Source organism: Meles meles, chromosome 21, assembly GCF_922984935.1.
Source record: "Meles meles chromosome 21, mMelMel3.1 paternal haplotype, whole genome shotgun sequence".
NCBI classification, from domain to species: Eukaryota; Metazoa; Chordata; class Mammalia; order Carnivora; family Mustelidae; genus Meles; species Meles meles.
In genome coordinates this window covers 15,049,601-15,074,520 of record NC_060086.1, presented here as the reverse complement: position 1 = coordinate 15,074,520, position 24,920 = coordinate 15,049,601, and the positions used below count along the sequence as shown (strand labels likewise).

Here is a 24,920-nt window from a genome sequence, read left to right as displayed (position 1 = left end):
CGGAGGGGTGCCATGGGGGTCTGAAGATGGGGGCTCCGCACCTCCTCCCCACACAGACCCACCCCCCCCTCTGTCCCCACAGGTTCCGCTCCATCCACTGCCACCTGTACCCAGACACACCCTGGTGTCCCCACACCGCCGTCTTCTAGGAGCCATGGTTGAAACCCCGTCCTCGGGTTCCCCTGGTATCCAAAGGGCCCGGGGACCCATGTAGAGCCGCCCTGGCCTTGGCATTCGAGACTCCCCCAGGGCTGTGCCTGCGTGTGCGCACCGCGTGCAGTCCGCGGAGCAGGCTGCTGGGCAGTTCCGCTCTGCTGAGGAGCAGGCGATCGTGCCGCTTGTCTGCTCCGCGGGGCCGCCGCCTCCTGAGCCCCATCGCAGCAGGATAGGCAGCAGAGGTCACCCTGCAGGCAGTTTTATTCTCGCAGGGTCTCTGGGCAGCATGGGGTCAGGGGCTGATCTGCCGGGATAGGCAGGTGCCTTTCCCTTCCTGTCAGGAGCAGGCCGGGGGCTGGGGGACCCTGTCCCTGGAGATCCCGGCCCCCCCACCTCCAAATCCCCAGCACAGCTGAGCCACGCTCAGTGCACAGAAGCTGGGTTTGGGAGGAGTGGCCCGAGTCCCCTACTCCCGCTGGCTCTGGACTCAGAGGGATGGCAGACAGCACGAGCGTCCTGCGAGCACCACCTCCGGCCCCCATTAAGTCCTTAGTGGCTGTGGGGTGAGGGGCGTAGGGCCTCCCCTCCCGACCATCCTGGGTGGGTAGTCTCCCCAGCCCTCATGGTCTCTGTCTCCCGGTGTTGGGAAGACAGAGCTGAGCATTTTATCTCCTCTCGAAGCAGAGAGAATGTCGCCCATAGTGGGCGTGTCTGTAAATATTTGTGACAGTATTTTTTTACTGTGCTTTTTTTTCATGAGGGGGTAGGTAAAAGGTAGGGTGTTTTTGTCTGTTTTTCAGGGGTGGGGGTGGGGCAGGGCCGGTGTTATTTTATCTTTTCTGTGGATCAGAAAAAAGCAGAAGCCAAACTTGAGATAATCTTTGTTGTTCAAAGCAGAGGAAAGGCCTAGCCGCCCCCCGCGTATTTATGTGTCCCTGTGTGCGGACTGCCCGCGCCCCGTCCCGCACCACGTTACCTGTCTCCCGCAGGCCCAGTGTGGCCCACTGGGCCCGTGGCTGGCGTGTGTTTTGTCTTCTGTTTTTCTTTCTGCAAAGACAGAGCTTGGAAAGCGACGGATAATGGAAAAGTTCTCAGGGAATTGAAGTGTGGTTGCCATGGTGACGTCCTTTGCTGTGAATAAAGGTGCTCTTTGGGGCAAGCCCCTGGGGTCCTGATCTTGCTGGAAGTTGGGCCTGAGAAAGCAGGTCTGCCCAAAGGGGCTCCCAGGGGCCGGCAGGTCTGTGTGTGCTCCTGAGGGGGAAGGGAGGGAGGGGATCTGAAGAGGTGCTTGCAGGAGCCTGAGAGGCATGGCAGGTCCCAGGGCACTGTGGAGGGGATCAGGGGGTGGCTGGATCCACGGGTCTCCCCCAGAGGAGCAGTCCGCTTGTGCAGACCCAACCTTCCCCACAGGAGGGACGGGCTTGGAGTGGCCCAGCCTGATCTGGCTTCAGCCCCATCACAAACCCACAAGAGGCCATATTCTTGTCCTGTTATGCAGATGGCAAAACTAAGGCTCAAGAGCCAGTGACAGCCAAGGTCAGGCACCTGGGCTGGGGCGGGGGGTGATCGAGCACTCAAACTCAGGCCTGGTGGTCTTGGATCTTGGCCTCCCCTTGTGCCGGGAACCCCACAGTCGCCCTCGCCTCCATGAAGGGGCTGCATGGCTGGACCGGTCCCAGACCTGGGCCCCCAGGGGCTGGGCAAGGCTTCACACTGACCTTGTCTTCTGCCTGCTGCTCCATGCCACTTCCTCTCCGAACGCAGCCTCAGTGGGCGGCAGGAGTGGGCAGGAGCTGCTGCCGCCTCAGCTGGGGACGTCCCTCGCCGCCACCATCTGGGGTGGGGGCAGCTGTGTTCCCTCTTCCTCATGCGGAGCCCCCACTGTCCCCTGCGGTGCCCGCTCTGCTCCTGGCCTCTAGGCTCCCGGGGCCTCCAGGCTCCGGGGCCATGCACGCTGGCGGCTCTGCTCCACAGTGAGCCTTCTCAGCATGTCGGAATAAAAACAGGCGTTCGCCAAGGGCCTCCTTTCCCCACCCCTGACCTGTTGGGGACGGTTCCGTGCCCACGAGCTTCGTGCTCACATACGCAGTACCTGCAGATGCAGCGTGGAGTCAGGGATGCCCCCCACCCCTTGCTGGTAGCTCCTTGGGCCTGGGGCAGCTGGCTGGGGCCTGACCCCACACCTTGGCCTTGTGCAGCCCTGAGTCAGCAGAGTGTGGTTTGCAGAAGGGCTGGGAGGGAGCAGCTGCCCCGGGGGTGGGGGGGGTGGGGGAGGGGATGTGGGCAGTGACTGGGACGGGGTTGGGGGGCGGTGAAGGAGGAGCCCTCAGCATCACAGCCCGATCCCTGTCTGGAGGGCACCCCCTCGGCACTACATCTCAGCTGACATGCTGGGGAAAGGGAGCTGCTGGGGCGGGGGCAGGGGTGGGGGGGACAGCCACCTGTGGGCAGAGACCAGGGTCACCCTGGGGGGGGTCAGAGGAACCTTCTGGCCTGGCTCCAGGGTAGACCCAGGGCCCCAGCCTCCCTGCAGAGCTGGTGGCCCTGGGGCACACGCGTGGCTTGGCAGCCCTCATGGGAACAGGTGGAGTCTGCCCCAGAGCTGGGGATGTACGTACGTGGTCATCACTGCTGGTCCAGACTGTCCCCTGTGGGGAGGAGTCACTGGGCCCTCGGAAGAGTCGTGACCTTCATCGGAGAACGACATAAATGAACCCCCAGGGCTCTGGGCCTGGGAGGTGTCCCCGAGTGGCAACAAGCACCCTGGGCCTTTCCCTCTTCCCAAGGAGAAGGCGAGGGAGGTCAGTTCCTCCTCAGAAGGGGAAGCAGGTCCAGGAGGGGCCTTCCGGGAACTGGGCAGCCTGATTCCTCCTAACTGCTGCCCTCAGCGGGGGTGAGGAAGGGGCCCTCCCCTAAGATGAGTCACAGCAGAAGCACTGACCTCGCTTTGCCCCCAGGGCAGGACTGAGGGATGTCCTGCCCCTGCCTGCCCTTCCCCTGGGCTAGCGGCTGGCCACAGGGCTGCCCAGCCCCTCCCAAACTGCCCTTGTTTGTGGACTTTCCAGAGAAGGAGTAACACGGCAACATGGGGGCTGCTGGGAGCCCCCCACCCTGTGCTGCCTGGTGGCTGAGTGCGGAGCCAGGTCCAGGAGGGGCTGAGGGGGGCAGGGTGTGTGTGTGCCCTCCCTGCTCAGTTTAACCACACTTCCCTCCACCTGGGGCCATCCCAGCCGTCTGACTTACCCCAGACCCCAGATGGGCTTCTGAGCTGCAGCCGGAAGAGAAGGCTTGACAGGGGGTGGGAGAGGCTGCGGTCTGGGTCCCAGCACAGCCCTGGGCAAACTGCGGTGGTGGGATGGCTCAGGACGCCTGGAAGTCTGGGAGGGAGAAGGACAGCAGGAGACTGGGTCACCACAACCCTTCTGTGACCTGGCCCAACCTACCGGCAGGCACCCCGGGCTTGCCCTAGAGCTCCTTTCCCTCTGGGGGTTTCAGCCCATCCTGCCCCAGCTGGGCCCAGGCTGAGGGGGTAGGGGGATGACCAGGGCCCACCCCATCTTTTTGTCAGACCAACTGGACTGTATTGCTGCCGCCCCAGGCCCAGAATGTTCTTAGAGGTGACCCCCCTGCCCGAGCCCCTTCTGAGCCCAGCACTTGGTCCATCACGAGGAGGGATCTAGGGCCCTGGGGGGCTCCCATCTGAGCTCCCTCGAGGTGCTCGAGGTCATGTCAGTGTAGAGTTGGGAGCTTGTGGCTGGGGCTGCTCTGCCCCCATGTTCGCCCTACCAGCCCTGCGTGGGCTTCTGGAACCACCCTACTCAGGGTGCAGTCCAGCTGGGTCCTGGTGAGAGCTGGTGGTTTCTTGCCCTGCCCAAACTGACCTTCCCCGGGACCCACCCGCATCCTGGGGCAAGCCCCATTCCTGCCCGCCAACGTTCACGTCAGGAACCTGAAAATTCTTACCAGTCTGTGGTTCATATAACACAAGTAAGGTCAAGAGGCAAACTCTTGCCATGGGCAGCAAGCCACCCGGGCTGCCGTCCCGCGCCCTGATGCAGGGCTGGTCGGAGCGTGTCCTCGTGGCCCGTCCTGGTGGGATCATTGGGTCCGCCACTCAGCAGAGCCACAGTGAGCCCCAGACCAGCAGCCCTGCGGTCAGGGGAACTGCTGGGAAGGCAGAATGTTCTGAGCTCCTGGCCCTGTTCCCCCACCAAGGCCCACATCTCCAGTCCTCTGAGGACCCAGCGCCCCCTGCTGGACATCTGTCTGCCTCGCTCCTGGAAATGCTCTTTCCACCACTGGACACACCCTCCTCCTCCCTGACCTCCCAGAGTTGGGATCACAGCACCTGCTTCCCCTCCCCTCCGGGGGTTATTGTGGGCCCCTCCTTCTGGGATCTGTTGGCTCCTGGCTCACAGGCTCTCTCCTGGCTCTTGCATCCACTTCTGGGCTTTGCTTTCCGTGATCCTTCCCACACCTTTGGCCTCCTTGCCCCCAGCCCTGCCTCCTTGGTCCCCACTGCATAGTCAGTCCCCAGACCTTGCCTGCCCAGTGACCCCACTCTGCCTCCACCTCCCTCCCTCCCATTTCCTGACCCTGCTGGACCCCCAGCCCCCTCACACCTCACGGGTTCGCCCTCCCCTGCTTGAAGTCACAGGTCCAGTCAGGCCCATGAACTCACCTTCACCTCCCCTGGCCTCTTGGTTCCTCATCCTCTCTCAGTCAAGCCTCTGGTGTCTGACCTCCTGCACCTGCCCTCTGCACCTAGTCAGCTGGACAGAAACACTGCTCTCTGGGGAGTCTCACCCTGAGTTCCAGATGGAGCCTTGGGTCCTTGGGGAATCTCCTGTCCCCGCTTTGTCCCTGCTCTCTGGCTCTCCCACAGCCCTGGGGCAGGGGGCTGTATCTTCTCTGCCCCCAGCACCCACCACTTCCTCCAGCCTCCATACTTCCTGAGACAACCCCCCACCCCCGGCTGCCCAAGTGCTCTGACCACTAGACCAGCAGGGGGGTCACACTCCTGTCTATGGCAGCCCCCCACCCCCACTGTGGTCTGGGTCCCACCCTTCTTGGTCTCAGGAACACCATTCTTGGTCCTAGACACTCTTGTCCAAAGACATCTTAGGCTCAACATGTCCAAAAGCGGATCCCTGACCCCCTGATCCAAACCTGCTCCCTCCCCAGCTGCCCATCTCTGTTTAAAACAACAGACCCTCCCACCTGCCACAGCCCCAGGCAAACCCCACACCCCCACACAGTGTGCCAGGAAGCGCTGATGGCATTCCTTCCAGAACCCAGGGCTCACCACTCCTCGGCTGGCCAGCATCATGCCTGGGCTGCCCTCAGCTCTAGCCTGCACCATGGCCCAGGTCCCCGATCTGCTGTCCTGCTTCTGCCCTGGCTCCCTTCCCGACTCACCAGCTAGGGCCATCCTGCTAAAACGAAGGTGAGGTACTGTTAGTCTGCTCAGAGGCCCCATGGCTCCCGCCTCTCACAGAGCCAATCTCCCAGTCCTTACGAGGCCCACAGGCCCTTTGGGATCCTTAGTCCTCTGCTTCCTGTCAGACCACTCTTTTCCGCTGTCCATTCCAGCGACCCTCGCTTCCTTGCGTGAACACACCAGGCATGTATCTGCCTCAGGACCTTTGCACTGGCCGTTTTCTCTACCCAGATATCAAGACCTGCTTCCCTCGTGGGCCAAAAGAATAACCCCCGAAGATGTTCAGATCTTCACCTCCCCAACTGATGAATAGGTCACCTTCATGGCAAGGGGGACTTGTAGATGTGAGTAAATGAAGAACCTCAAGACAGGAAGATTATTACCCTGGACTATCCAGTTGGGTCCAGTGCAATCACAGAGGTCCTTAGGAGAGTGAGGTGGGAAGGTCAGGAAGATGGAGGGGCTGTGAACCAAGGAATGGGGCTACTTCTAGAACTAGGATGACACTGTGCCCTCCCTGACATACAGACAGGGAAATTGAGGTCCAAGAAGGGTGGGGAGTGCCTGGGTTCTTTCCCTCCTGGGGCTCTCCTGCCTTTTGGTTCCTTGGCCCCACGTCCTCAGTTCACTCTCCTTACTACCCGGCACCCTAGAAGCCTCCGATGTCTCCACCCCCTCAGCACTCAGCCTCCGCTCTCCACGGCTGACCAGTTCTGGGACCCCTGCCCCCGGAGCCGGTCAGGTTAGGGGCTGGGGACCTGGGGCCACAGGTGTGCGCTCTAGCCTGGCGCGCCCTTGCCCCCCCCCCCACCCCCCGGCGCTCACAGCAACGCTGCCAGAGCCTCGTGCCTTCCACGGGGCCCTGCAGGGTACTCGGCCACCTGGGCCCCGGGCGTGGGAGACCCAGGCTTTCCTGGTCAAAGGGCGCGTCCTCCCAGTTCCACGGGGCTCCACGCCCCCTGTGAGGGAAGTGAGCTCACCAACAACCCTCCAGAGCTCCGCGCGGGATCATGTGGAGCCTTCCAGAGTCCATTCCTCAGATGAGGGCAAGAATGACTGCTAACCTTAAAAATAAAGCAGCCGGTTTTCCCAGCGGCGAAGCGAGCTCGCTGGGGAGGACGCCGCAATGAGGACTCACACCTGCGCCAGAACAGCAAACACTCTGAGCCAAGGGGCGGAGCGTGCTTATATAGGGGGAGGGAGGCTGGGGGGGGGGCTCTCCCCGACGGGAGCCCATTGGAGGACACCCGAGAGGCGGCTTCTCATTGGCTGGGCTGCAGCAGGGAGAGGAGACACCTGGGTCCTCGCTTTGGGTGGGGAACTGGGTGCGAGGTTGGTTGCGGGTGGGGCCCCGCCGGCCTCCCAGCGCACGTCGGGTCTCCTTTCCCTGCTACCATCCCGCATGGGGAGGCCAGTGACTGAAGGTGCACCCACAGCGGGGGCCCAGGACAAGCTATTCCCCAGCACCTGCCGTTGCTCCCACCTGGCCGTCTCCAACACCCCTGCCCAGGGCCAGGCCTGTCCCCTCCCCAGGCGGCCGAAGGGCACTCCGCCTGGGCATCCCCGGCCGTTCCAGGGCATGTCCGGACCACAAAGAGAGGCCTGTAGAATGTCAAGACGACCGCTCTGGCCCATTCAGCGACCCGACCACCCCCACCCCGGGACTCTCTGGTCGGTTCTCCCCTTCTAACCCCACCCCCACTGGCGAACTGGGCCTCCCCCCACCTCGGGGGGTCTCTCAGCTCCCCAGCACGCGACCACACAGCCCACAGGCCCCCGCAGGAGCCAAATCAAGGCAGGAAAAGAGCCTTGTTTTTTAAAATTTGTTTATTTTAAAACATGAAACCCAAGATGAATAGAAACCACAGAAATTACATTGACGAGATTTTTAGTTATCTGCCAAGAAAATAAAGCCCCAAAGAAACAAAAAATCAAACCCCAAACCCAGTTAAAAAACAAAACAACAAAACAAAAATAAAATAAAAATAAAAAACACAGCGACAGCACATACGGCCATGGCCCTAGGGAGGTCGGAGGAAGACGCTGGAGGAAGATGCCAAGTGGTTCGGACCTCAGCTCCCCCTTCCCACTTAGGGCCCTAAATCACACTGTGGGGGTGGGGTGCAAGGGCCAGGAGGGGAACTGGGAGGGTCAGAGTCTTAACAAAATTATATCGAGTGGCATGTTGTGTATAAGGAAGTGGTACAGCGCACAACCATTTCGGTCAAAAAAGCCCCAGAGAGAGGGTGCCGGCCCCTGCCCGCCCCCCAAATGGAGCCCAAGGAGGCTACCTGCGGGCCTCCCACAGGGGGCTGGGCAGGGTCTGGGCTAGGGAGAAAATGGTGCTTGGGCTGGGATTGCATAGTGAGATGGGGTGGGTGGACACGGCAGGGGGTCCCGTGGGCCAGATGTCCCAGTCAGACCCCGCCTGTCTGCCCAGCCTGTGGGGGCGCAGGAGCCAACTGGACCCTGTGGGGCTTCAAGACCCCGGGGGCGCCTCCCTCCCACCTTCCACCCACTTCGTCGAGCCCCCCCACCCCCCAGCAGGTGCTGCAGGGCCCGTGGGGACCAAGGCCGGGAAGGGATGTGGAGAGGTCACTGGGATGGGGACTGGTTAGGAAGGGGACCCTGAAAACTCAGAACAGAAAGAAAACCAATGGCAAGACCTGCTCCCCTCCACAGACTGAGGCCGGGGTCTGAACCCCTTTTGATGATTCTCCTTTTCCTTTATTCAACCTCAGTGAGGAGAAGGAAGTGGATGAAGTCACAGACGGGGCAGGCACACACGCACACGACGCACGGGGGAGCTCCTCGGACAGCCGAGGTCCACAGCCTGTCCGGGCAGCGCCCGCCTCCATGCTATGTACATTCACATTGTGGGCGGCCTCCTAGGGCCGCGGTCAGCCGTTGTGCTTCTGAGCAGGGGCCGAGCACACAGCAGGCACCCAGGCAGGATGGCCGGGGCCTCCCTCCTGACGCTGGGCGGGCAGTGCTCTCGCCGCTGGAGGAGCCCAGAGGAAAAACTGGGCCAGTCTGCCGTGGAGGCCCCAAGCGACGGCCAGGTGGGGCCTGGAGCACAGCGGCCCTGCAGTGAGGTTTGGGCCGGGCCCATGGGCTCAGATGCAAGGCTCAGGGCCCCAGACCCACCTGGGGCACCCTGTGTTTGCCTGCTCACTCCCCTCCTTTTCTGGGGCAGAGGCAGCCTGGCCCCAGTCCACCCGCCCTTTTGGTCCCAGACACCAGCACAGAGAAAGGATTGTGGAGGAAAGGCGGGTGGCATGTCCCCAGACCTGGCCCAGGGAAGGACACTGACCCGGCTCTGGAAGGGAGAGCCCACATGCCAGGAAGCAGCTTGGCCAGCTACCTGCCTCCCACTGCAAGACCCTGGCCCGGGCCGGGCACACAGGCCAGAGCCTCTTTGTCTCAGGTTGGCTAGGCCAGGGCTGAGACTGGCGGGTGGGGGGCTTCCCATCCTGAGTGGGGGGAGGCACACCTTCCACGGCAGGAAACACAGCACACATTGTACACTAAAGCCAAAGCACCTTAGGGGAAGCCTTGTTCCCACTTCACAGGTAGGGAGACTGAGGCTGCACAAACCTCAGTCCTACAGCCCAAGGAACATTCGTTCCCGAGGACACAGTTGTCCTGGGGCAGCACCTGCCCAGGGACGGCTTTCCAGGCTCTCAGGCTGCCTATCCATCTACAGCCGTTCCCCAGCAGCACCCCAAGAAGAAACAGCTACTCCAGCCCAACTCCCAGCCGGCTGTCCTAGGCCTCATCTCTGGCCTGGACTCAGGGTGACACATGCTGGCTCTAGGTTGACCAGAGGTGCCCGCGGAGGCTGGGTGAGGTTAGTGGTTAGTCCCAAGGGGGACAGCAGGGGCCGAGGGCACATTCACAGCCACAGCTCGGGTCCAGGCCCAAGGCCGGGCTTGGGATGCTGCGCCTGGACAGAGAGGGAACCGAGAAGGGAGTGTGCTGCTCGGCCGGGAGCCCCGCCTGCCCTAGGATGACAAATGTGGTTAGTGCAAAAATGAACCAGACGAGCTGCCAAGTCTTGGGGCAGGGGAGGGGGTTTGGCACCAAGAAGGTGGCCAGGACTCGGCGAGCAGCCTGGGCTCGGTGTGGCACCTGCCATCCTCTGGCCGCTGCAGAGGGCTGGGCTCCCCGGGCAGGGTGGGTGCTGGGGGAGAGAGTGGGGCTGGGCGGGAGGCTTCTGGCAACTGGCAGGAGGGGCCTATGGTCGGTGGAGAGGAGGAGGAACTGCCTGGGAGAACACGCCGAGGCCCCTCCAGCCGCCGGCCCAGAGGGAGCCCAGAGTGGGCACCGCATGGCCTGTGAACGCAAGAAGGGACACACGGAAGCCTGGAGGGCACGGCAGAAGCATCAGAGCTGCAGGAGGGAAAGAGCAGGCTGGGGCGCGAGCCGAGGAGAAGATGGGGGTCCATGGGTTGGCCTGGTGCAGAGTAAGCGTCAGGACACAGCACCGAGTCCGGCCCAGAGCCGGGCTCCGTGAAACCCCCTCCTCAGAGGCAGAGGGGTATGGGGGTGCTGGAGGGCCCCGTGTCGGTGGCGCTGCTCCCGTGTCCAGGTGTGTCTCCGCGCCCCTGCGGGAAGGGGAGGGGAGGGGCGAGCGGCCGTGCGGCGGGTCCGGCAGGTGGTTGCGGGTGGGCGCAGCAGTGCTGGCACGGGGAGGAGCAGGGCGATTGGCACGTGTGCGGCGGGCCGGCCGGGGCTGTCTAGTGGCCGCTGCCGCTGGAGTCGGGGCGAGGCTGGCTGGTGGCGAGGTATTTGGCTCTCATGCTGGAGGTGTACTGGAGGGAGACAAGGTGGGGAGAGGGGTCAGCGGGGCGCTGGGCGCAGCGGCGTGGGCCTTGGCGAGCTGAGCGAGGAGCACTGCTGCGGGCGGGACGGGATGGTGGTGCGCGGCTGGCGGGGCACTGGCAGAGGGGCTCCAGAGTGGCCGGCTGGCTCCACGAGCAGAGGGCCAGCCTCCGTGCCCAGGCTCAGGACGGGGACCAGCCGGCCTCCTCTTCCGGCGATGGGAGTGCCCTCAGGCATTTGGGCACCCAGCCAGGCAGAGCCCTGCCCCACAAAGGGCCAGCGTTGTGAGGCCGCCCAGCTGCACCCCACATGCCCAGGCCCTCCATGCCACACGCAGGCTGCCCTCAAGGACCTGGCTTGGGGGACGTGGGGAGGCCTCCTCCCCCAGTGGGATCCTGATCAAGGAGCCAGGAGGAGAGCATCGTGCGAAAGGCAGAGTCAGGCTGGGTTCAAGAAAGGGTCAGGGGGTTCCCCGATGGCCCACAGCCCCAGGAACCCCCACAGCCGCTCTGCCCCGTCACCTCGGGGAAAGGGGGACCCCGAAAGTTGCACGGGCCCCTCGAGCTGGGGGATGCTGTTGCCTGCTTGGGTTGGGAACAAAGCGTGGGCTCCTCCCAGCTCCCGGACACTGGAACAGAAGCAGCCGGGGGCACGGCGGGGGGGAACGGACGGCACATCCTCTCTACCCTCATCCAACCCGAAGCATGAGGTACTCAGTGTGTGCGGTGTCCTCGCGATGCACACGTGTGGAGGAGGCGTGTGCTACAGCCACAGGCCTGAGGGGGTGTGGGCAAAGGCCCAGGCATGTGCCAAGTGTCACCAGAGGTGGGGAGAGCAGCAGGCTGACCCCACACCTGAGGCCCCACACCAGTGTCCCCAGATGAGGAGGGTCACTATTCAAGGGCCCTGATAGCCTTCCTGCAGCTCCTGGGGGGAAAGAAGGTTGTGAGTGCCCGTCAGTCAGCCACTACACTGGGAGGGAGGCGCCGTGGGCACCTGGGAGCCACGTCATTGCCCGGACATGCAGCAGGGGGCGGGGCAGCACCCCAGACCCTGAAGGAGCCCAAGCACGCACACGCGGATGTGGGGGTCGGCTTGTCTGCGTGCACCTGCGTGTGCTTCCGAACATGCGGGGAGACGCCTCCAGGGCTGGGCCCGCTGGCCAGGCTGGCGCGAGTGCACAGAGCCGGGCACCAGGGGCCGGGGCACCCTCGGGCCTTCGGAGATGGTCTACTTGCTGGAAGGGGACAGGACGGGATCGCCTGCAGCTGGGCCGGGGGTTGGGGGGGCACTGCCCTGGATGGGAGCATCATGGGCCCAAGGCCAGCATGAGGACTCCAGCTAGGCCAGGGACAGACAAGCTCATCATGGCCCAGAGCTGGCCCAGTGGGGACCAAGGATGGAGCAGAGACACAGGCCCGAGGCTGGCCCTGGCAAGGGGGCAGCTGTGAGCGGAGAGCATGAGGCACAGAGGCGTGACAGGCAGGCAGTGCGGGCCACCTGGGGCAGGTCAGTACCTGTCACTCTGAGGGCACGGCCACCACAGCGTTCGGCCACTATCCATGGGCTTAAACTGCCAGCCTGCATGGCTGCCAGAGTCCAGGGCCGCCAGGTAGCGCTAGGAGGGCCCAGAGTGGGAGGGGTGCAGGAGAGAGAGGGAGAGAGAAAGGGCGGCCTGAATGCCAGGCTGTGGGGGGGCCGGAGCGGAGGGCCACTGGAAAGGGCTGCTGGGGCATGACGGGTGGCTTGTGCACCACAGACTCTGGTCCGGGCCATGGGCACCCCAAGGCCACTACACAGGCACGCTTCTCAAGGCGGGTGGCCTTCAGCTTCTCTGGCCCTGTTCTTTGCAGGCCACCACCTCCAGGAAGACCATCAGGGCCCCTTTCAGTTGGCAAGCTCCTTCTCTTTGGCACCAAACTGCCCTGTCCCCTCTCTTTTCTGTCTCATCCCTGAACACAGAGGGGACACCGGATGGAAGCGCCAGAGGCTGGGTCCTATTCTGAGCTCAGGAAGTCAATGAAAGAAATGAAAGGAAAGTGGACCAGACCAGGAAAAGAGAAGCCAGGGCCCCTTGAAGCCAAGCTGACCCACCAGGCAGGTGGCCCCAGCTCACGTGGGCCCCAACGTACCTCCAGGCCAGCCTGGGGGCCCACTCGGCACTGTCTCCTCAGGCCAGACGCCCACCGGAGAGCCCTCCCCCCAGCACCGGAGGCGCACAGCCCTCCCCGGCACCCCCCGCACCCCTGAGACTTACTGAGGGCGGGGGGGACTCGCGCCCGATGAGGGGGGTGTTCTCACAGCGGGGGTTCTGGAAGTTGGCATTCTGGCTCCTGCAGTGTGACAAGAGGGGGCCGTGAGCGACGTCCTTGGGAGGCCCAGTGCCCGTCCAAGGCGGCCCTGGGGCAGACCCTGTGCCCACCCTGCTCAACCCCGGGCCTTCTTATCACCAGCCTGCATGAGGCCCACTGACAGAGCAGCCGAGAGCTCTGGGCGGGCCTAGGTCGCCCACCCCCACCCGGAGGGCCCCTCACCACGAGGCTGGCCCCCGGTCTCACCCCGGGCATCCCCTCACCCTCCATACAGCCTCTCTCTGAGGGGCCTCACCCAGGCTCGCTGGGACCACCCCGACAGAAGCCAGGACAGCTCCTGCTCCAGCCCCCACCCCTCCGGCCAGCTTCTCCCTGTGGCCGGCGCGCCTGGGTCTGCCTCCCCCGGCCCCTGCTCCAGCACAGCTCACATGTACTCGGTGACGGGGGCGTTGCTGACGGTGTGCGCCGCAGCCGGGAGGCTGGTCTCGCTGCCGTAGCTGCTCCCGCAGCTGTACAGGCTGGGCATGTGTACGCGGTACAGGCTGTCGTGTGTCTGCCTCGGCCCAGGGGCCGTCTCCTCCTCCCCATCCTCCTCGGGACCCCTGCAGGGAGGGACACCCAGTGCACATCACACCCTGGCCCAGGGCAGCCGGCCATGAGCCCAGGGCAGTCTGCTCAGAGTCAGACACACGTGTGCGGATCCTGGCGTGCTCGCCGACGACCCATGGCACCGTGACGTGCCACCCTGGTCGCGTCCTCTGTGAGATGGGGGAGCCGAGGATGCCGACCCTCAGCCTGTACACAGGGATGCATCTGCCTTCGGGGGAAGGGGGCAGGGTCCCTCCTCGGGGGGCGGAGAGGGCTGGGGCCTGGAAGTGGGCGTGCCCTCTCCTGGCCCTGCAGGTCCCAGCCTGCACCTTTGGGTGGCCTGAGCCCAATCCTCCTGCTCTGCTGTGCTCTGGCCTTCTGTCCGCTCTGTTCGGGCTGCTGCGGGGTGAGGCAACGAGCCGGGGGCCAGACCTTGGGCACGCGCAGCTCTCCGCACGTCCTGCCTGCCCCGGATCAGACTTGGGGCCAGGCTACCTGGTGGTCATGGCACAGGCCTGCCAAGCTGGGGCTCCCGTCCCACCTCCCGAGTGCCAGCTCTGTGACTCTGCGCAGAGGGTCTCCCCTCTGGGCCCCTTGCAGGGAGATAAGCAGGACAGGAGTAGCAGCCGGCTGGGCGGCCCTGGCCAGCCAAGCCCCAGGCTAAGCCCTTACACACAGCGGTTCACCGGGGGGTCTACCGACTCCAAGACGGGTGTCTCTCACGACCCCCATTTCACAGTTAGGCAGACGGAGACCCAGAGTGCTTAAGTGACTTGCCCACAATCACCTAATAAGCAATAATCTGGAGCCCAGGCCACGTGGTTCCGTCCGTTCTCTTAGCCACTCCCTGTCGCTGCCACCTTTATTACCACTGCCGCCACCACGTCACCGTCCTCGTGACCGTCATCGCCACCGGCAGCATCACCAGCGCAGAACCCCAGACAGAGGGAAGAGATCTGAGCTGAGGTCCTTGTCATCTGATCTGGGCCACCAAGAAGCGGCCACAGCGCAGTGGGAGGGGAGGTGGTGAGTCTGGGAGATGAAGTGTCAGGGCCCAAGCAAGGGGAGGGGCCCGGCTCCTCCCGGCACCACTCAACGCAGCACTGACCAGGGAGACTGAGGCAGGAGCTGCCAGGACCCCCACTTCACAGACAAGAACATAACTGCCCCACAGGAAGTAGCTGCCGTCCTGGTCATCCAGCTGAACAGGCCATGGAGGCCACAGCCACCCAGGGCCCTCCCTGTGGGCCCTCCATGTCCCCACGGCTGGACAGCTGCCATCTCCATGCGCGAGCCCTGCACAGGTGCCCTGAGGGGCTGGGAGATGGACGGGACGCCCCGAGGCCAGCCGGTCAGAGGTGCGGAGGGGCTTGGGGCCCGGAGCCGGCGCCGGCGGGCGGGACAGCTGGCTCCACCTGCCTGCTCTGGACTCGCACGTGCCCTGGGCCGGGAGCTCCTCTAGACTCGGTTTGCCATCCGGGAAATGGGGCTGCTCGCCGCGGACATGCTAGCCTGCGAGCATTGCAGCGGCTTACGGAGAGTCAGCCGGGGAGGAGGCCGTCTGCTGCCGTCTCGGGGGGGAGGACAGTGCTGTCCGGAAGGCACATCCCGACAACATCCCGCCAGCAGCGTGGCCGGGGGCGAGCGCTGAGCCCCTCACCTTTTCTGCTGCCAGGTGTGGGGGACGCTGCAGACGATGGAGCTGAACATGAGAGCCGTGACGAAGGAGAAGAGCGCCAGGTAGATGAGGCCCTCCACGCCGTCGTAGCAGAAGCCCGTCAGGGCCTGCACGTAGTCCTGAGGCCAGACAGCACGGGGACAGCACGGGGACAGCACGGCCCGCAGAGACCAGAAAGAGACAGGGAAGGCAGGGTGAGACGGGACGCGCGGAGATGCAGCCCAGCCCACGGCTCACCACCTGCCAGCCCCCCAGCGGCACCCTGCCCCCAGCTGCCGGGGCCTGGCTCGGGAGACCGGTTCTCACCAGATGCAGGCTGCGGCAGTCCACCAGGGCGGTGAGGTGCTGTAGGTTCACCTCTGTGCCGTTCAGCACCTCCTGGACACGGAGCAAGGGCTCCTGGGCAGGGACACATAGCACACAAGGTCAGTACCACGGTCAGGAGGGGGAGGCCCAAGCCCAGCATAGGTCCTCTGGGAGCCCTCCGGGTGCCCGTCCACCCACACCCTGCCATTGAGATGACCCTTGACCCTGTGGTCTTGGCCCAGGCCCTGAGGACTTTGGGCTTCTAGAAATGAGGGCCAGAATCTGTGTCTTGGCCCCAGAGGGACTGCTGAGGACAGCGCATACCGGATACCGGGGGAAGTGGGACCTGTAAGGGCCTATTCAGCCAGAGGAGCTCCATCCTGACCCTGCCCCCCCCCACCCCGCCCCTTCAGGGAACTTACTTAAAAACCAGTCCTGGAAACCAGTCCCAGGTAACAAAGCCCAAATACAACCAAATACAAGGGTGAGTCAGGCCAGGTGGAGATATTCAGTCAGTGGGAGTGCGTACTGTCTCCCTAGCTACCAAGGAGTATGGGCCCCACCTTTGAGCGCCAGTTCTGACCAAGGTGATAGGCTGGTTCAAATAGCTACTATAGGGTAAATTGTAATTCAGTTGGCCACCCGTGTGTGACCTAGCTGGACTGTGCAGCTTTCTCTGTGTTACAACCTCATTGGTCACCGGTGCGTGGCCAGGCCCAACCACATGGCCTTTGCCCTTAAAAGCTAGTCTGTAAAGAAGAGAGGGGTCGCCTCTTTGCAAGAGATGGCCCTGGCCGGTCAGTTTGATTCTCGAAGCTTGGCGCGAAATAAAGCTTTGCTTGACCTTCGCTTTGTATCAGTCTCGCTCCTTTGACCATGGACCCAACAGGACCCATGAACACCTGTCAACACAGGAGAGACAGCAAGTGCCCACACAGCTCCTGACGGGGGCCTGGTTCTCTGAAAGAACCTTACTTTCAGGAACAGTTAAGGAGAAAATTTCCATGCTATTTTAAGTGACAAAATATTATTCGAACACTCTGTATAGAGCGAGCCTTGTCCCGTAGTGCGTGTCTGTCCCTGTGTGTGTGCGCGTGTGCGCGGGCACGTCCACGGGCAGACGACCCCACAGAAACCCTCCAGGGTGGACGGGTGCCTCTAGACCAACCACAGGGCCCGACACGGCCTTCCGAGGCGCACGTTCCAAGAGCGCCCAGCGATTCTGAAGCGGATCCCCAGACAAGACTCGCCATTTGGGGCTGAATAGTCTCCCCCTGCCCCAAATGCCTATGCTGCACTCCCGACCCTAAACACCTGGGACGGGGGCTCCAATCCCACGGGACCGGGGTCCTGTACGAGGAGGGGGTCGGGGCACACACAGGCAGAGGGGGACGACCGCATGAGAACATGGGGAGAACATGGGGTCTACACACCACGGAGAGAGACCTCCGGAGATGCCTGCTCAGCCCATGCCTGGTGTTGATGACCTTGACTTCTAGCCTCTGGCGCCTGAGGGAGCGCATCCCGGCTGTCTCAGGCCCCCCGGGGTGCGGAGCTCCCCAGTGGGGCCCCAGCTACCTACCCGCTCGCTCGCAAAATACCCAGAGGATGCCCTGGCTTGAACGGAAGTGAGAAGCAACTGCGATAGCGCATCTCTGTGGCCATCTTTTCCTTAAGTTTTGCAGCTTGTTACAGAAGGTCCAGCTGGTCGTGGAAGTCTGAGCCCAGCTGTGTGCACACGCGTGTACCACCACCCCCGCTGCGCTCTGCAGTGGGGCGCACACGGCTGACCCCTCTCTGCTGCCCCCAGGCTGACCCCCGGGGACGCTAGACTTCATCGGGAGCGCAGTTAACAGACGTGTGGACAGAACGCTCAGGACCCAGAACTGTGAGGGAAAAAACGCTCCCCCCACCTCGAGTTCCCAGAACACCTCCAAGGGCCGGGGGCGGACCTTCCTTTGTTCCCACATCTGTCCCCGTTTTCCCTTTTCGTTTTCTTTTTTTTTTTAATTCAAAGAGTTGGTATTACTTTTAAGATAAAGAGCTACATTATTTTTAAGAAACCTAGCCCGAACCCCCGGGGCAATGACAGGCGGTGAAGGGGAGGAGGGGAAGCCTCTCCGAGGAAGGGTAGGGAGAGGGGGTGGCGGCAGCCAGAGCTGGGGGTGCGGCGCCCTGCTCACCTTGGTGGCGGGGTACTCCCGAGGGACGGTCTTCAGAAGCTCAGCCACCAGGTCCTGCATCTCCACCAGCGCCTTGTGGCTGCCAGACAGCTTCTGCTCCACAGAGAGGCCCGCTGACTCCAGCAGGGGTAGGGCAGCCCGGCTCCCCTCCCCCAGTCCCACCACACCCAGGTCAGGCAGTGCCGGGGCCCCGGGAGAGCCCTTGGGGAAGTTGCTCCTGTCCCCTGGGAGGCTGGCCACACATACAGAGAGAGTAAGATCACCGAAACCAGGGTGACTTCAAAGCGGGGAGCATTTCACGACCCCCCGGGCCGTGCAATCATGGGCAGTGACAGCCAGTGGGCCAAAGCATCTCCCTCCAAACTTCACCGTGACTCTGGCTCAGGTGATCCACAGCGGGCCCAGGACCCCTCCCCCGGTGAGGCATCCCTGGGCCCCTCTGCACCTGCCCTGCCTGAGGTTGGCTTTGCCCTGCAGGGTGGCCCCGGGGCGACCCAGGAACTGACAGGAATCCCCAGTCCCTGGGAGGCATTAAGCAGTCCACCCCAAAGGGCTTACGCCAAGGGCATCAGGGCGCTAACTGTGGAGGCAGTTAGCGACGCCAATGTGGCATTCGTCCAGTGGCCCCCTGCCCCCCAACTCCTGGGGTCCCAGGGTCTCAAGGCCTCTGAGAAGGGCTGAGGGCCGCAGGGCCTCCCAGGGGCGGGAGCAGCCGAGCACTCACCTGCTGGAAGGGGTTGGTGGCCCGGGCCGAGCAGGCCAGGTAGTACTGCAGAATGTCTGCGGACAGAGGTCAAGGCGGGGACGTGAGGGGGGCCGTGTGCACGAGCCGTGTGCGTGCCTGTGTGAGCCCATGTGTGTGCTTACGTGCACCCGTGTGCACCTGCATGGATACTGCGCGCCCGTGTGTATGTGCATTTCTGCACAAGTGTGTGAACAGACACACATGCCCACACATCTGTATACACACGTCTGTATGCATGTACGTGTGTGCACGTGTCTCTGCACACATGCGTGTGCACGTGTCTGTATGTTGTGCCTGTGTGTGCTCAAGCACATGTGTGAGGAGCTGTGGCCTGCAGGGAGCCCAGGGCCAGGACCCAGACCCTTCTGCTCCAAGCAGGGTCCTTACAGCACACACACGTGCCCCGTGGGGCCCAGCCCTCTTCCTCTCTTCCCTCTGGGGCAGCAGACGGGCACTGGGGGTGGGCAAGGGGTCAGAGGAGACGCAGGGATGCATGGGTTCCTGGCTGGCAGAGGAGGGGACAGGGCCTGGACATGGCTGTCGGGAGGGCCCAGGACTCAGGTGGCCTGTCTACTCCCCATTAAAACATGTGTCAATTCTGTGTCCAACATTTGAAGACAGGATTCACTTACAGTTGTGATTCTGGAAACCCCAGGAGGCCCGAGCCTGGCTGGAGCTGAGGGAGGAGCGGGGAGCCCGTCTGCCTGCCGCACACCCATAAGGCTCTCAGACCCGCAGACTCGGGAGGGGCTCAGCACCCATCCCTGAAGCAGCGACATTGTGGCTTTGGAGTCCCAGGAGCCACCCTTCTGGGGCCGAGGCCCAGGACAAGAGCAGGTGCACAGGGCTGGCCGCAGCCTGGCCCCCTTCTTGCCCTGCTCCCACCTCGGCCTCTCGGGCCTGGGCTCCCACGCAGCTCACTTTGGCCGCTTGTAGAGGGGCCGGCAAGTTGGCCTTGGCTCTGTCTGGCCCCGGAAGGGGGGCCCGTGGCTTCCAGGAAGGATCTCACACTCCCTTGAGGCTGGGGGCTGCTCGCACTTGCTAAAGACCCAGGAGTCCTCAGCAGTGAGGACCTGGGGAGGCCGGGGACAGTGGTGGGCACAGCAGAGCCACTCCTCCCCCATGGGGAGGGGGGGAGTGGAGGGCAGACAACCCTCCCTCCTGGGGGTTCCTCGGGCTTAGGTGGAACCTGTTCCTCCAACCAGATAAGCCAAAAAGCAGCCCCCTGCTCATCCCTGTGGCTTTCTCAGGCAAAGAGGGAAGACGGTCCCCTGAAGGCCAGCATTTTAAGGCCACTTAAAACCCCCATCCCTGCGGGGACAGTGTCTCCTCCCCTCTCTCGAGGAACACGCAGCACCCACAGCAGGGCACATCTCCGAGCTAGCACCTTCCAGCTCTGGCTGCGCCTGCCCCAGAGCCCCACATGCAGCTGCCTCTTGGGATGGCCAACAGGCACCACACTGTGGGCCTCCCCACCCCCGGACCCGCTCCCTGCCCCCACCTCGGTCCGCAGCTCCGGTGACCACGGCAGCTCAGGCAGAGAGCAGGTCCTTGGCGCCTCCCTCACTACACCCCGCTTCTCCAGCAGCCCTGTCCTGCTGCCCCACGGCACATCCCCATCCACACTCTGCCCTGCTGGCTCAAGGGACCCCATCTCCTGACTGGAGGAGTGCAACAGCCTCCCTGCCTTCCTGCTTGACCTTGTCGCTCCAGCAGCCCAAAGATGATTTGATAAGGCAATCCAATCTTGGACCATGTCTCTTCTGGGCTTTCCACCCTCCAATGGACCCCCAAGAATTAAGCCCAAATTCCTGTCCTTGACCCCACCCTTTCCTCTCCCAACTGGTCTATTTTCTGCCTCACAAACATATCAAGTTTGTCTTCGCCTCAGGGCCTTTGCACAAGACACACAGCCTTCTCTGGTTCAATTTTAACGCTACATCTTTGGCAGGCCACACTGCTACCTGCTCTGAAGTGGCGTGTCATCACTCGCCTTTCCCCCCTTGTCACCTGTCCCCACCCTCACCCCACCCCCCATCACTGGCTCAACACGGCCCCTGTCCTCATCCTCAGCACCCCCCCATTCACAGAAGGTGCTCCTGTTCACTTACTAACTTCCTAATCGACGTAGGTCCTGCCTCCCCCAGACTGAGGGCCCAGGAGGGAGAGGATGCCTTGGCCTAGCTCAGTGGGGTCTCCCTAGCCTGGCTGCTGGGGTCCTGGCTCAGACACGGCTGCAGACTCACCCCCACTCAGCACCGAGTGCTCCTCCACCATCCTGGTCACGTAGGTGTCGGGGTCCACACAAAAGTCACTAGAGCCCTGGGGGGGGTACAGGCAAGGAAGATTGGGTGACCAAGCTAGGTCCCCCACCCTTCAGCCCTCACAGATAGAGCCTGCGGCCCAGGTCTACCCTCAGCCCCGGAAGGTAACAAGTGAATGCTGTGTGTCCGTGGAGAGGTCCCCACTCCTCGTGGAACCTCGGTGTCCCAGGCGGGAGGCATGTGACGTTCCGCACCCCCTTCCCCTGCCTAGGCCCAGCAGACCAGGATACCCCTGCCACTCACCACAGACACGGCCAGCTCCAAGCCCAGTGAGCCCCAGCTGATGACAAGGGCCAGCACCCCCAGGAGGCAGACCCTTGGGGCAAAGAAAGCCAATCAGCATCCCCCAGGCTGGGGGGCCTGCAGGCCAGAGGGCCAGGGTCCCGGGGAACATCGGGGGGTCTCCCCACACAAGGGCTGTGGCTTCTCCCGTGGCCTGGCCTTAGCTAGAGCCACCCGAAGGCCAGGCACAGATGGACTTCTCTCCCACCTGGTGCGGGCTGCGGTGGGGCTCAGAGCTCAGGAAGCGGCTGGTCTTCCTGCTTCCCCCTCCCCCCAGCGGACAACAGGTCTTGGCCTTCACCGGGCTCTCCCTTTCCCCCAAGCACTGTCACTGGCTGCGCCTGGCCCAGGTGGGGGCAGGACACAGCTGTTCAGCCGTCCTGGGGGAAAGGAGGCCAACATCTCACAACTACCCTATGGACGAGCCATCCCCACCTTCATCTTTGAGATGAGGACACGGAGCATCCGTGTCCGGGGGCCGCCCGCCCCAGGTGGCCGGCTAAGTAAGCCGCACAGCGGGGATCTGAACCCACAAGGCCTCTGGGCCAAGCACAGAGCCTCCGGTGTGACCCCCTGAAGTCCCCATGAGCTGGTGGGGCCCCACCCCTCGTGCAGACCTATGGCTAGACCCACAGATGGGCGAGGGGGAAGCAGGGCTGATTCAGAAGGTGGTGCTGTGGGCGCCGCCCCGCTGCTCCCCACCGGCCCTCAGGCCCACAGACTCACCCAACCAGAATGCCCTTGGAGCTGCGGATGAGGCCCACCAGCACCAGCAGGCAGATGGCCACTTCGAGCAGCAGTAGGCCGAGGTAGCCCAGCCACCTGTGGGCACACAGAGGGTATGGGTGGGGCCCAGAGGGGCACCTACGGGCAATTCTGGAACATGGGGGGCCTAGGAGGCAGCCATCAGCTCTTATAAGAGGTCCTGGGGCACTTGGCCCCCCTACCCACCAAACCTCAGACCCCGGGCTCTAGGGGCCAGTTGGGGGGGCAGAAAAGAGGGCCAGCCGCACCTGTACCAGTCGTAGAGGTCCACCTGCTCCGCCAGCACCTCGAGCGACACGGCGGGGTTCCTCCAGAATGGGATGGCCGCTGTGTAGCCCAGCAGAGTCCCGAGAAGGCCCCGCAGCCGCTGCACTGCACGCAGGGGCTCCGGCCGTGCCGCCAGCTGCCGCTCCAGGCTCTGCAGACTGGGCTCCGCTGAGCGGTTCAGGGCGGCCGCCGTGTCCCACACCTGCGCCGGGCCGGGGGCCGGTGAGCCTGGGCACAGACCCGCTCCCAGCACATGCCCACCCCTGGGGCACACACGCAGACACAGGGTTCAGGGGCAGAAAGAGAGCCCCCCCTTCCCATCGGATGGCCACTCACGCGGTCCTGGACCCCTGCCACTGTGCGGTTGGCGTGGCGGAGTGAGTAGGTGGCTCGATGGATGCCGTCACTGGTCTCCCCGTTGCCATAGAACCCCACGGCGATGCCGGCGCTGGGACGGGGCGGGGGGGGGGGGCGCATGAAGGCGTATCGCCTGCAGGCGGGGAGCCCTACCCGGAGGGGGGGAAATCCGGCCCCGCTTGCCCCTTCCGGCCCCGCCCCCACCTGGCCAGGTCCAGCCACGTGCTCACCTGCAGACCAGCGTGGCGATGATCACGCACCAGGCGGTGCAGCAGCAGTCAGCATCCAGATGCTCCTCGCTCTTGCGCCGCCGGCAGCACAGCCAGAAGGAGTAGAAGAGCAGGAAGAGGAGGTCCAGGGCGAGGCAGGCCAGCGCAGTGGCCCCCAGCAGCAGCAGTGCCTGTGGGAGGTGGGGAGCCGGCGCTGGAGGGGCAGGTGCATGGCCAGCTCTGCCTCACCTCTAATATGCTGCGCGGGGCGCACTGGAACCCAGCCGTCCGCCAGCCCTGGGGGCAGAGGCTCCCTACACTTGGGTGCTTGCCTGTGAGCCCCAGACTCCCATCCTTAACCCTGCACTAGCCACCAGGACTGGCCCAAGCCACACTCCCAGGGCCAGGTGAGCATGGCCATGGGGTCCTCCCAGGTCCAGGGCCCTTGAGCCCAAGCCCAGGAAGGAGGTGCCGGGTGGGCAGGGCCAGCACTGCTGATGATGGCCACGGCCAAGGAATGCCCCTAATCTCCTGGAGCCCATTTTCTCCTCTGTAAAAAGGGAGGGAAGGCTCTCCCCAGAAGAGGCCAGTGGGAGTCTCCAGGCCACACGCACCACGGAACCAGGCACACAGCAGGGCCCTCCCTCTCGGCATGGACACTGCTCTGGACCTGGCTGATTTTGTGAGCCCCCGGGCCCTGGGCAGCCAGAAGGGCCCCGAATTCTCCAGCCACATCCAGGAGTCACCAGGGAGGAGGAAGTGCCCCCTGCAGCACCCTCCTGTCACCGAGGTCGGCACCCCCGATGGGAAGTGGTTGACTTGCTCCAGCAGGGACACCCACTGTGGGCTCGGCCCGGGGCTGGGCCTCCACCTGTTGGAGCACGTGGCTCTCCCTTTCGCCTGGCTCAGTGCGTCACCTCCGTTCCACTGGTAAAGAAACTGCCTTCAGAGAAGTTGTGGAGGAAGGACCCAAGTCCCACGTCACAGCCCGTCTGGGACCTCTGCCAGGTCCTGTGTTGGGGTGGGGGTGTTGGCCTGATGGAGCTGCAGGCTGGGCCTGACCATGTTCACCTCCTGGGTCGGGGGGAGCGGTAAGGACCAGGCAGAAGGTCCAACACACAGAGGCACCCACCCCACGGGGACCATCAGATTTGTGGTGTGGCCACTGGGCCCCCCACAGCTGCCCTCATTGGCACCGCTGCAGAGATGCTGGTCCTCAGGGAGACCTGGGAACACCCTCCCTCCCCCATGTCTGAATGCTCAGCAACAGTGACTGTCCCTGGAGTGCTGGGGGCGGGGGCGGTGTGTGGAACACCCACCTGCCCCTCCCCCACCCACCACAGGGCCTCCCCTTGGGAAGAGGCTCAGCCACCTTGGCCCTGGCCCCCAGCAGCTGTCTCCCAGGAGATGGCTGCCAGGCAGCAGAGGCAGGATGGCACTCCCTGCCCTCCCAGGAGCCCGCTGGTCCCAGAGGTCTCCCCTGAGGCCCACCGCTCCCGGCCAGCACGCCCCCACACCTGAGGTGGGCCTCCCCCACTTCCCACCAGACCAGGGCCTGCCCCTCTAGCCATGCTTCAGAGCAACACGGGCGCCCTGGGGGCTGAGGTGCTGTCTGGAGGCACCACAAGGCGCGGGGTGGGGAGGACCAGGGTGACACCGTGAATGAGGCTGCGGTCACAGGCCACTGTGGTGCGGGCTGCCCCACACTGCCATCCGGCCACAAGGGTGTCAGGGGCTGGCGACCTCCCTTCCTCCTTCAGGCTGGGGGTGCAGCCGCCCACAGCCCCCACACTGGCAGGAGGCCTGATGGGGGCCCGGATGCCTCATTCATGAGCTGGCGGGGGGAGGGGAGCTGGCCTCAGCGCCACCCCATGGGCCCAAGGCTCTTGGAGGGCAGGGGCGCTCACATCACGGAGGGTACTCCCGGCACCCAGGCCGCAGCCAGGAGCCTCCAGGCCGCAATCAGGGGCGTGTCAGGGGGCCAAGGGCCAGTCACGGAGGGGGCTCGCCTTGCGGGTCCTGGTATCAGGCACTGCCCTCATCCTGCCCAGCCCCGGATGTCAATAAACATCAGAGTGCTTGCAACAGCACCATCCTACCGGCTCCCCGGGTCTGCCTCACACGCACAGCCCGGACGTTGACCCGAGGGCTGCAGGCCCTGCCCACCCACTCCTCGCTGGGCAGAGGCCAAGAGCGGAACACAACACGGCCCCTGGGGCCATGGCTCGCTTGGGACGTCTGCACTTTCCTAGCCCAGGCTGCCTCCCAGTCACCAGTCCTGACACAGCCTGCTCTTCTCCACCCTGCCCCCGGGCCCTCCAAGACCACAGCAGCACACCCAGCCCCAGCCTCCTTTTGCTGCTCTGCTGACCCTGGCTCCCAAGCTTCTCTGTCCCCACCCTGCACTTGCAGTCCCCCTGAAGGTCACCTTTTCTCCAACAGTTGTCCCTTGGTCCCGGCCCTGCCCCGCTACCATGCCTCCTC

General features: G+C 63.9%; 2 protein-coding genes and 1 long non-coding RNA gene across 4 annotated transcripts in view; 1 reads left to right on the top strand and 2 right to left on the bottom strand.

Moving 5' to 3' along the window:
- Nucleotides 1–1,317, top strand: part of LFNG (LFNG O-fucosylpeptide 3-beta-N-acetylglucosaminyltransferase) — a 94,078-nt gene extending 92,761 nt beyond the window's left edge. For both annotated transcript variants that reach the window (XM_045992760.1, XM_045992759.1), the window contains one exon: nt 83–1,317. In XM_045992760.1, coding sequence (XP_045848716.1) covers nt 83–149 — 67 coding nt within the window. In that variant the 3' untranslated portion in view covers nt 150–1,317. The remainder of the gene's footprint in view (nt 1–82) is intronic.
- On the bottom strand, nt 916–6,696 carry LOC123933517. Its single transcript, XR_006816624.1, has 4 exons — nt 6,577–6,696; nt 3,400–3,533; nt 1,875–2,844; nt 916–1,407 (listed from the first exon to the last, which is right to left on the bottom strand). It is a non-coding gene; the product is annotated as an uncharacterized LOC123933517 (long non-coding RNA).
- A 709-nt stretch (nt 6,697–7,405) lies between these two features.
- The window catches only part of TTYH3 (tweety family member 3), a 28,803-nt gene continuing 11,288 nt past the window's right edge, over nt 7,406–24,920 (bottom strand). Inside the window, exons 2-14 of the mRNA XM_045992795.1 lie at nt 22,458–22,627; nt 22,207–22,318; nt 21,852–22,072; nt 21,565–21,660; nt 20,800–20,872; nt 20,479–20,554; nt 18,212–18,267; nt 17,488–17,580; nt 15,305–15,397; nt 14,981–15,117; nt 13,161–13,334; nt 12,678–12,753; nt 7,406–10,410 (exon numbers count right to left, since the gene is read on the bottom strand). Of these exons, the coding sequence (XP_045848751.1) occupies nt 10,336–10,410; nt 12,678–12,753; nt 13,161–13,334; nt 14,981–15,117; nt 15,305–15,397; nt 17,488–17,580; nt 18,212–18,267; nt 20,479–20,554; nt 20,800–20,872; nt 21,565–21,660; nt 21,852–22,072; nt 22,207–22,318; nt 22,458–22,627 (1,452 nt within the window). The 3' untranslated portion in view covers nt 7,406–10,335. The remainder of the gene's footprint in view (nt 10,411–12,677; nt 12,754–13,160; nt 13,335–14,980; nt 15,118–15,304; nt 15,398–17,487; nt 17,581–18,211; nt 18,268–20,478; nt 20,555–20,799; nt 20,873–21,564; nt 21,661–21,851; nt 22,073–22,206; nt 22,319–22,457; nt 22,628–24,920) is intronic.